Genomic DNA, 10,754 nt, shown 5'->3' on the forward strand with positions numbered 1-10,754 from the left:
ATGAATATTGTGTGTTAGTCTAATTTTTATCTTTACTCATCCAGCCGGCGATGATTTTAAAATCGAAGAAATTAGTTCCAGTAGAACAGTATAATAACTTGGTGACTGATGCATTAAGAAAAATTGGTTTCTATCGCGTCTGGACATGAAAACGAATGCATTGGTTAGTTTCAATTTTTTGCACCCGTTTTTGTAGGTGGAATCTTTTCATTGGCACAGAGATAAAATCGTATTTGCACGTGCAAAATAAAATTGTATATTATTATATTAAGTTAATTTTATTATGATTTTAACCAGAAAGATTAAATTTTCAGGTGGAATAATTGGAGATAACATTGAAATCATAGAGCAATAAAGTTAGTACATATTAGGCAAAAACTTGATGATATGCAATATGACATAATAATAACTAAAAATATTATTTCATAATCACAATTAGTATTCTTGTTGTTAATATATATTCTGTTGATGCAACATTGTACTCTAGTTTCCGTGGTTTCTATATGTCTATATCAATCATAACATATCGTAAGATGTATACGCTCATCATGAGATATGGACCGTTGTTGGACTGTTGATCAACTTTGAAATTATAGAATGATACTCAATTGATTGAGTTGATCGCTAATTTGGCTATTCACAACCTCTACCAGGTCAGAGAAAGGACCAGGAGGAGCATCACAATGTTAGGTTACATGGTGAACAAAATACAGACAGGAGAGAATTCCACAGCAAATGGTTCAGTAGGTGGAAACTAAACCGACACTAGTATACTATTGATGGTTTTGACGCATATCCTTATTCACCTACGGTTGAGTACACTGATTGGTATAGAGGAGAGTTTGGTGGTCATTTGACTATATGCGACAAAGTTTGAGTCGATCTATTTGATGCATAACAACGACCCCGCCACAGCAACAACCATCCCCACAACGACAACCACCACCACCATAGCTGCACTATCCGCCCCCACAACCCCCATACTATCCACTGTAGTACCTATCGCACTATCCACCTCCACGACCATGTTATCTACCACACTATTCTCCACTGCCACCCTACTATACACCACAGTACAAGCCTCCTCCCCCAACTTATCTACCACAGGATCCACCTCGACCACCTCATTCGTAGCAACAACAAGAAGGATACGTTGGAAGTTTCTCAATAGCGTGGTTGTTGGAGTTGGGACCAAACCAGTTTTAGTTTCTATTTTGGAATCTGACCACACTAATGACGAAGAATCACATGCAGGTTCTATTCGGAGTCAAGTAGAATCTGGTCGTATGTTACTATATGCTCGTTCTTGTCATGGTCCTAGCTGGCAAGAAGTCTCTTGCGCGATTGTCTACAGATTTCAGGGATAGTTGCCCTGACGTTGGCTTCGGCTACACACATGAGAAGGCTGATACACGCTTGAACAAACAGGCTTGGCAAATGCACGGAAAAAACACATGTAGCGACTCGGATGAAGAAGATGAGGAGGGATCCGAAAACGCAAGAATGGGTGACAATGATGACGGTGATGATGATGATGATGATGATGATGATGACTCCCCACGTGTTAGTGCAGGCAGTAACTGCGATTGCGATAGTGGGCATGAGAGAGCATAAATTTGAGGATAACGTATATTTATCATTTCTTAAGTTATAGATGTTGTTACACACGCACCTTTTGTGAATTTGGGTTTCAAAATAGAATAAATTAAGGTGTGGTTTGGTAAAACTTTTTGAAAAGGTGCTTGTGCGTCTCGTTTTACGTTTGGTAAATCAAAGAGCTCATGTACTTATGCTTTCAGTTTTTAAAAGTTAGAAGTGTTTTTAAAAGCACCTAAGAGAAAGTTTTTTGAAGTTAACTTGTGCTTATCAAAATTAAAAAAATCTAATATAATCTCGTATATTAATTAATATTCAAATTTAATTCTTATATTAATATCTATTATAATATTTTTAAATTTTAAAAACTATTTTATTAAATGTATTTGTTATTCATATTTATTAAAAAATATTTTTAATTCAATTTACTAAATATATATGTTATAATTTTTAAAAAACTAATTTTTAAAAATTAATTTTTATAAACTATTTTTAAAAAATAAAAATTTTAGTAAATTAAGCCTAAATCTAAACTCATATGTCACTCCAATAAAAATTTGGTTGATTATTAGTTAATATTTATTGGTTAGGTAGTACTACTTAAATTTTGGTAAACTGAGAAGTTTACTAGAAATTTAATTTGACGTACTAAAAAAGCTTTTATCCTTATCATTATTGAATCAATAAAGTTAATTAAAAAGGATTACACACACTTCTAATTAATTTTTTTTTATATCCAACTAAAAGTGAAAATCCTTATTTTACTCTCTAAAGTGAGATGACCTAATGATGATCATTTCCCTTATTTTATTTTTTTATAGTTTTATTATTGTAAGATATAAGATATTAAAGGAATTGAAGGTTGGTGCATACAACTTTGATCAACAAAAAAAGAAAAATGGAAAACTAAAATGTAATAATTTATGCAATAAAGGCTAATAACTATATATGATGGGTGAGGAGTAATGGTGACGCAAAAGGGCAATGCCATGATTCCACATTCATCGCCATTTGAGGGGGCATCATCATCATCAACTACCAAGAAAGAGGTGGTTACCTTCCTTGCCGTCCAAGTTCATGTAATTTGATCAACACATATAACATTTACATATGTAGTTATATACACACATAGAATAATAATGGTTTTATGCATGTTTTCTTTCCTATTGAACTTGGAAAGGCCATATTAGTACATAAAGTAAATCTAATTCACTTCTAGAAGAACATAAGGATAAAAAGAAAAATAAAATAAAATAAAATAAAAGAACCCCTTAGAAAGTATGTAGTACTACTCTTTCTCTAGTCATTACAATCATGATTATTTATCACAAAAACACGATATATATGAATGTGTTATGTTTATAGTAACATCTTAACAACCAGAGCAATATATTAGATAGCTGGAATATATGAATTAGTTATCCAGTGTTTCTCCAAATTAAGTAACGATGGCAATCATTATATCACAGATTGCTTTTGCGACTTAGATAGATGGCTTTTATTTTAGTCCCAACATATGTTTCTAATTATTAGAAAAGTAAAAATAAATTCGTAACAGCATGATTGCCAGGCTGTGGTCTTTTTGCTTGCACATGAAACAACCTAATATATTGCTCAAATTATTGGTGGACCTGCCCTTGCCCTTGCCCCTGGCCCTCACTCACTCACTCAACAAATTCCAAACCCTTTAATTTGTTGTTTTCTAAAGTATAATACTAATAAAACAAGACAAGGGGTGATTACCTTAATTATTCAATTAGGAAGATTAGGACATGGCAGAAACCTTATAGGCACAGCATAAGTTTGTGGTAGTGATGCTAATTATTGCATCACATACCAAATGAAGGGGTACTCTTGGTGCATAAACATCCTGCATTAACTGTAAGGTTCGAATAAGGATCGCATTCAAAGAATATAATGTAGACAGCTTAACCTAATAATTGTATTAGTGACTGACGCTTTGAATTTGTAGGCAACTCAACTGTTACTCTAAAGTTTCCCTTAATGTACCAAATGAATAAAAGCAACAAAAACAAATGACATACCGAAGTTTCGGCATTGAAATGCTAAGCTACCACACTCCCAAAGAATTTCCTATGATGTCAACTAGTTGCTACATGAACCAATAATAAAATTACTTCAAGGTATGGTCATGCCATCCTTGAAAACATGGAAAAATGGAACAGTATTATTGCTGTTCTCAATTATTCAAAGACCCTGCAAATAGGCCACATAAACCATGCAGGTCCAAAATATGATCCTCATATTAAAGCCCTCTATCATAATAAGCTCAAGCTCCATGACCACAAAATATCATAAGATCAATGTTCCTTGTTTTCTATTGAAACTGATTAGACATAAGATTGTGCATTTTCAGAGAGGAAATAAATGTTACCATCCGACACCTAAACATAAAGTAACATACTATATACATAGCATGTACAAGGTTACATGGACAAAGAAATAAGGAACTTGCCACACACATTATAATCAAATCGTTGAGATAATTCAATCTTTGTTGAATGTAGAGAAGAGAAGCAAGTAGAATCATCATAGAGATAAATCAACATAATCTGAGCCTAAAGCATGATCTCTGATGTAATCATAATCATAGAGATAAATCACCACCCTCCTTGTTTGGATTAATGAGAGTTTTGAGGGTGAAAGGCTTGAAATGCAGCTTGTCTTCTTGGCTTCTTTGGCTGGTGATTGTGATTTCAACTGAGGGATTCTTTGATAATTCAGATGGATACTGGACCTTAACTTCCACCAACCAATTAGATGCATATCACCTGCTAAGGGATCATATACACCTTCCAAGAAACAAGGGTAAGGACCTGCAATTTTGTCAAAATAAGCATCATATAAAGTGAACCGCAATGATATGTTAACAAGTTCTGTTGTTTCTTCATGTTGGTATGAATATGAAGCTCCAGGTGAAAGCACCTCATCTCCATGAAGACCTTTGTGTTATGGTTGTTTGAGGATTCATGACGAATCGCGTCCATATAGACATCGAGTCTTTTGTGGAGTTCATTTAACTTGAGTGATTTCTTGCTGAGGCTTAACAATTTTGAAGGTTGATTCTTCTTTTTTATTGCTGGAGCCAGCTAAACCTTTGAGTAATTATAGTATGGAATGTCATATAAACTCATTTGGGTCTTGAGATCCATGGGGCTCCATTGTGCATCCAAAAACAAAGGCAAGAAGAACATGTTTGTTCATTTGAGATACTAGATATGCTACCTAACATGAGACTCCTCTGCTTTATGGTGAACACATTTGGAAAGTGTAAAGATATCAGAGAATTGCATACCTCTTGACACTGAATCAACCACACCAACACACCCAATCATGCAAAGTTTATTCGTTGAGGACTCCCATCTTCCCTATACAGATAAAGGTATGCCTGAGAGGCCGGTTATTGCTCATTCTGTAAATTCATTCATGGCTGGAAATGCTCTTAGAACTGCAGAAACTCTTGCACTTTCAATATTATTGTCATTTGTTTCCTCATCACAGATAAGGTTCTGAAAGACCATCCTATAGTTTCCATCACTCCAAGCAGAATCAGATTCTTTCCCGAGTTGAAAAGGGCCTAGTTTGCTAGCATCATGCTTATCTTTATGGTTTTGGAAAATATCAAAAGGTCTTCGTGAAACGTCGTGGAGAAAAAGCTACTTTTGAATGGTTTTGATCCTTCTGCTGTCAAGTCTTGTTTATATGGATGAAGATCACAAGATCTATACTTTAATTCAGAGCTGAATTGATACATGACATTAGCATAACCATTTAACTGAGAAGAAATATGAACATTATCAAAGTATGCCAAGCTTCCTTCTTGGTTTAAGCTTTACATTTCGCCTCTTATGGCTCTTCTCTTCAAGCTGGAGGATTGAGGGTATTGAAGAACAAGTAGAATATGATCATCTTCTAATAGACTATATTCTAGATAATAGTCATTCCAATCATCAATGAATGGTTTTGATATAGGTAAAGTTATGTTCAAGAGACACAACAAATGCTCTTTCCCATTCTCATGATCATTGGTTTGTAAAAGTATACACCTTCAAAGGAAATTGTGAAAAAAGATAAACGAGGCCTAATTATGAAAGGAGATGAACTAGTTGGAAGAATTGGACCTTCAGAAGATATGCCTATGGACATTATCCCTCCAAGACTAACTGTGTTTTCAAAGTGAGGGACTGAACTAATGTCCATCACTTTGAAAGTGACCAGTTTTGTGGGAAAACCGTGTCCCTCGAACGACATCAAGGTTGCATGGCCATCCTCCTGCTCCCAATCTCCATTGGTGAATGAAAGTTCACTCTTGATTCTGATGCCTCTATTGTCGTCAGGACTTAACTTAGATGCCAGAGATAGGTGTGAGCTGCAATGCTTTTCTATTTCGGCAGCGCGGTTATAGTTAGTGAAGATTTTTGAAGAGCCATCCAAGTTGTGGTTGTAGGAAGCAGATAAACTTAGGATCACAAAGAGGTGTGTGAAGGCAGCGAGATTTCGAATCGAAATTTTGATTTTCATTTCGTGAAAATGCAGTATTTCCAAGAGGGTGATTTTTATCTTTTCTACTTCCCAGACTCACCAAATTGGAAATTTAATAGTCCTAAACCACACAAAAGTAAAAACAAGCCAATAAGTCAAACTGAGAGAATACTGAACCAAGCTTAATGCTCATGCATTTAGTCATTTTTCCTAGTTCTCTGAATACTAAGAAGCACTTGGGACATAATGGTAGATTGATATATAAATGGTAAGAGGGGACGTATTTCAGCATACATTCAAAATGAGAAAGAAATTGAATCAGGTTGATGATTATGCATTGATCATATTTTCTTGTTATATGAAAACTAAGAAGCACTTATAGAAGTGATACATAATATTAAATTGATATTCAAAATGGTTAAAAGAACACTTTCTGACCTGATAAGAGTTTGTTTTGAGCGAGTGTATGTCACTGTTCTTTTCTGACTTTGTCCTCTATATGAAGTGATTGATCTCTTTCTCTAAAGTGGAAGAATTTAAATGAAGAGTTCTCCTTCAAGTTCAAGAGTAGTGGACTTTCAAATTTCCATGGCAAGGCTCTAAGGAGTTAACCAGAATAGTTTTGCTGTTATATTTGTCTGTTGAGATTTAACTATTGAATTGAGTGGCTAACTAACTAGCTAGCTTTGACTTCGATTTGAGTTGACAATTGCATTTTTGTTTTCTACTATGTTTTTTTTTTTTCTGGTAAATAATAAGAATACTGAACATTAAGACGTGCAATAACATGGATTATATAATATAATGTTCAAATAAGGCAGGTAGGTAACCATGGAAATTTACAATTGCTTAGTTGTCGTTATAATTTTTATCTTCAGCTCATTTTAATTTTTAAGCCTTAAAATTACAAAGACATAGCATAAAACTTACAAGCATATGCGTGTTAATATTCATAGCACACTTATTGATACAAAATCAAGAAAACAAGGCAAACATTGTGAATTGACGAACACAAAGGAAACAAGGAAGAAATAATTTCAGAAAAAAAAAAGACTTCAAGGACTTTTTGGCTTGAGATAATTCCAGCTTTGTTGAATGCTGACCACACATGCAAATAAAACCATAATGATGGGAATCATGATATCAAAAATGGAAAAGAAATCTGATCCCACTTGGTTGTTGATGAATGCATCACCACCATCACTAACAAATGGATCCACCAAAGGATCTCTGATGTAGTCATAGAAATGTATAACAAGTCTCAGCAATGTGAGTCCAAAATAGTATGTTTTCCTCAAAGACTTCACTTGACATCTCCAAGCTTTGTTCTCAATGACTTGAGGCATCAAGAAGAAATCCTGCATCTTCGAGGCCAGAAACCTCGGATTAATCATTAACATTGCAGGTAAAAGATAATAGGCAATAGGTTTGTTCTTAACTTCTGACACCTTTTGATACTGCTTTATAGTGAGAAGGAAAGAAACCAACACTAGAAACCTTGTTGAGGTTTGCAATGCTTCCAACAAGGCTTGTTGATACCCATTGAACCCATAAGGCAAATTTCTAAAAGAATATTCATTTGATCCAAAGAGGAGCTCACTGGTCCTTACCAATTCTGCACCATAACCAAACATCAGCAGGGAAAGCGTCCCAAGAGACATATAAGGAATGCAGCTTCCATTTGTATTCATGTATCGAAGTTGGCTCCAAATTATGCCTACTGCTGCAAGGGAAATGAGAAGCCTTAGAACACATTCAAAGATTTTCCTGAAGGCATAGTTTTGTTCACTCTTGTCGTATGGAATTGAAGTTTTGAAAGTGATAGGCTCGAAATGCAGCGTGTCTTCTTTACTCCTTTGGCTAGTGATGGTCATTTCAACTGAGGGAAACTTCAGCCATCTTGTTGATTCAGAAGGATACTGAACCTTAACTTCCACCAAACAATCTAGGCCATGCTCAACACTGCTTTTATCATTTGATGAAACCTTTCTGCATCCAATCAGATACATATCACCTGCTAAGGAATCATAAATACCTTCCAAGAAGTAAGGGAAAGTAACTGCATTTTCATCAAAATATCTTTCAGAGAAAGTCATATGCAATGATATATTAAAGAGATTCTTCTCTTCTGGTTCTGTTGTTTCATGTTGATATGAAATCTCAAGTGAAAGCACTTCCATCCGTATGAGGACCCTTGAGTTCTGGTTGCTCAAGGATTGATGATGAATTGAAATCCCCTGGACATTGAGTTTATTGGAGAGGAAATCAAATGAAGCATGCAAATCTTCTCCATCCACCAGAGTTGGATACTTCAGGAACAATTTCTTGATAAAGGTGAACAATTTGGAGGGTTGATTCTTCTTTTTGTTTGCTGCAGCTAGCTCAACCTTTGAGTAATTATAGTATGGATTGTTATACGTGTAAATAGTCTCATTGTAGACATGATACGAGATAGGGTGCAATGGCTTCGTTTGATCCATGTAGCCAATTCCACCTAGTGGGACAAGGCGTTGTTGTTGTTGTTCATAGTGCAGATTGTTATACAAACCAAGGTTCTTAAGTTCTGAAGGGCACCATAATGAATCGAACAACAAAGGCAAGAAGGACGTGTTTGTTTCATTTTTGATGCTATATATGCTACCTAGCATTACACTCCTCTGCTTGATGGAGAACACATTTGGAAAGTGTAAAGATATCTGGTAGTTGCATTCTTCTGAGTCTAACACTGAACTAACACACCCAGTCATGCAAAGTTTTCTTGTTGCGGAATTCCAAGTTCCCTCTGCGAATAAAGTCAGGCCTGAGAGACCTGTTCTTTCTTGCCATGCATATATAGGAGAGGATGGAGGGAATGCTCTTAGAACTGCAGAAACTCTTGCAGTTTGGACATCGTCGGTAGATGCTTCCTCCTCACACATAAGAATCTGAAAAAGCAGCCTAAAGTTTTCTTGAGTCCAATTGGAACTAAACTCTTTTCCAAGATGGAAAGGGCCTAGTTTGCTAGCAACATGTCTATCATTATAGTTTTGGAGAACATCAAAAGGTTGCTGTATAACTTGCCCAAGAAAACTGCAAAAGCCGTAGCCAGTATCCAATGATTTTGCTCCATGTGTTGTCAGCTCTTGTTGATATGGATAAAGATCACAAGATCTGGACTTCAATTCAGAGCTGAATTGATAGCTGGAGTAGTGCCTCAGCTGGGAAGAAATATGAACATTATCAAAGTATGCCAAGCTTCCTTCTTGCTTCAAGCTTCGCATTTCGCCTCTTACAACTCTGCTTGTCAAATTGAACGTTTGAGGGTACCGAAGAACAAGTAAAATCTGGTCATCTTGTATGAGAGTGTAATCTAGAAGATTACCATTACAATCATAGTTGAATGGTTCTGGTACTGGTACTGGTAAAGTTGTGTTTCCCAGGAGACACATCAAATGCTCATTCCCATTCTCATTGCTTTGTAAGTATACACCTTCAAATGCAATTTTGAGAACAGATAAGCCAGGCCTCTTTGTGAAAGGACAACATTCGTGGGTTCGAAAATTTGGACCTTCACCAGATATGCCTATGGACATTATGCCTCCAAGACTAACTGTATTTTCAAAGTGATGGACTGAACTAACGTCCACCACTTTGAAAGAGACTAGTTTTAAGGCTAAACTGTGTTCAAACCTGTTGCTTTGGTTGAATGGGATCAAGGTTGCATGTCCATCCTCCTGCTCCCAATCTCCATAGTTGAAAGAAAGTTCTCTCTTGATTTTGATACCTCTATTGGCATCAGGGCTTAACTTAGATGCCAAGGATAAGTATGAGCTGCAATGTTTTCCTATTTCGGCTGCGCGACCATAGTAGGTGAAGATTTCTGAAGACTCATCCAAGTTGTGGTTGTAGGAAGCAGATAAACTTAGGATCACAAAGAGGTTTGCAAGGGCAAGAAGATTTCTACTAGACATTTCCATATGCATTTCTTGAGAATGCAAGATTCCAAGAAGATGTGTTTATTCTTCCCACGCTATGCTCACCAAATTGGAAATGTATAGATCTAAATCATACAAAACAAGACAATAATGCCAAATAAGATGAATTGAATGAGGTTAATAATTATGCAAAGTTCTTTTTTTTTTTTTTTGCTAGTTACATGATACTAAGAAACACTTGTACATAATATATAGTAGATTGATATATAACATGCTTAAAAGAACAGATTGAAAACAGCTTAATCATTAACTGATATTGACCTGAAAGAGCTTGTTACCAGCGTCTGTGTGTGTCACTCACTATCCTCTTGTGACTTTATCATAACATATATGAAGTGATTGATCTCTTTCTATGATTTGAGAACTTAAATGAAGAGTTTTCCTTCAAGTTCAAAGATTAGTGAACTTTGACATTGAAAGTCAACGCTGCTCCCATCAGTTATGATACAAACAAAGTAAGAAGTTGACCACCATAAAGGTTTGACTTCGATATTTGTATTTTATTTCGTACTCTATGTTCATTTTTTAATTAAGAATGAGAACATCAAACAAAGATTCTTCGTTCTTATCATGCACTATTGTGAGGGAAAAAAAAATCGCACCTCTTGTTAGGATTTGGTTGAATTAGTCCCACATTGTTTAGGATAGCAAATGGAGTGGGTGGCCTAGGCTATAAATATG

General features: G+C 35.6%; 1 protein-coding gene across 2 annotated transcripts; it reads right to left on the minus strand.

The window, feature by feature from the left end:
- LOC107624551 lies at positions 2,960-10,506 on the minus strand. Of its 2 annotated transcripts, XR_002355904.1 has the most exons (3): positions 10,335-10,506; positions 6,538-10,138; positions 2,961-6,220 (listed from the first exon to the last, which is right to left on the minus strand). XR_002355904.1 is itself a non-coding variant. In XM_021113791.1 (2 exons), the coding sequence occupies exon 2, from the start codon at positions 10,059-10,061 to the stop codon at positions 7,155-7,157; it is 2,907 nt and encodes a 968-aa protein (XP_020969450.1). In that variant the 5' UTR covers positions 10,062-10,138; positions 10,335-10,506; the 3' UTR covers positions 2,960-7,154. The 2 variants fall into 2 exon arrangements, 1 of the variants encoding a protein (XP_020969450.1); XM_021113791.1 differs by having other exon boundaries at positions 2,960-10,138.

This window comes from Arachis ipaensis, chromosome B10, assembly GCF_000816755.2.
Source record: "Arachis ipaensis cultivar K30076 chromosome B10, Araip1.1, whole genome shotgun sequence".
Taxonomy (NCBI): Eukaryota; Viridiplantae; Streptophyta; class Magnoliopsida; order Fabales; family Fabaceae; genus Arachis; species Arachis ipaensis.

What these genes read in the sequence shown, in the direction of transcription:
- LOC107624551 (XM_021113791.1), bottom strand. Translation starts at nt 10,061, where the DNA reads ATGCATATGGAAATGTCTAGTAGAAATCTTCTTGCCCTTGCAAACCTC.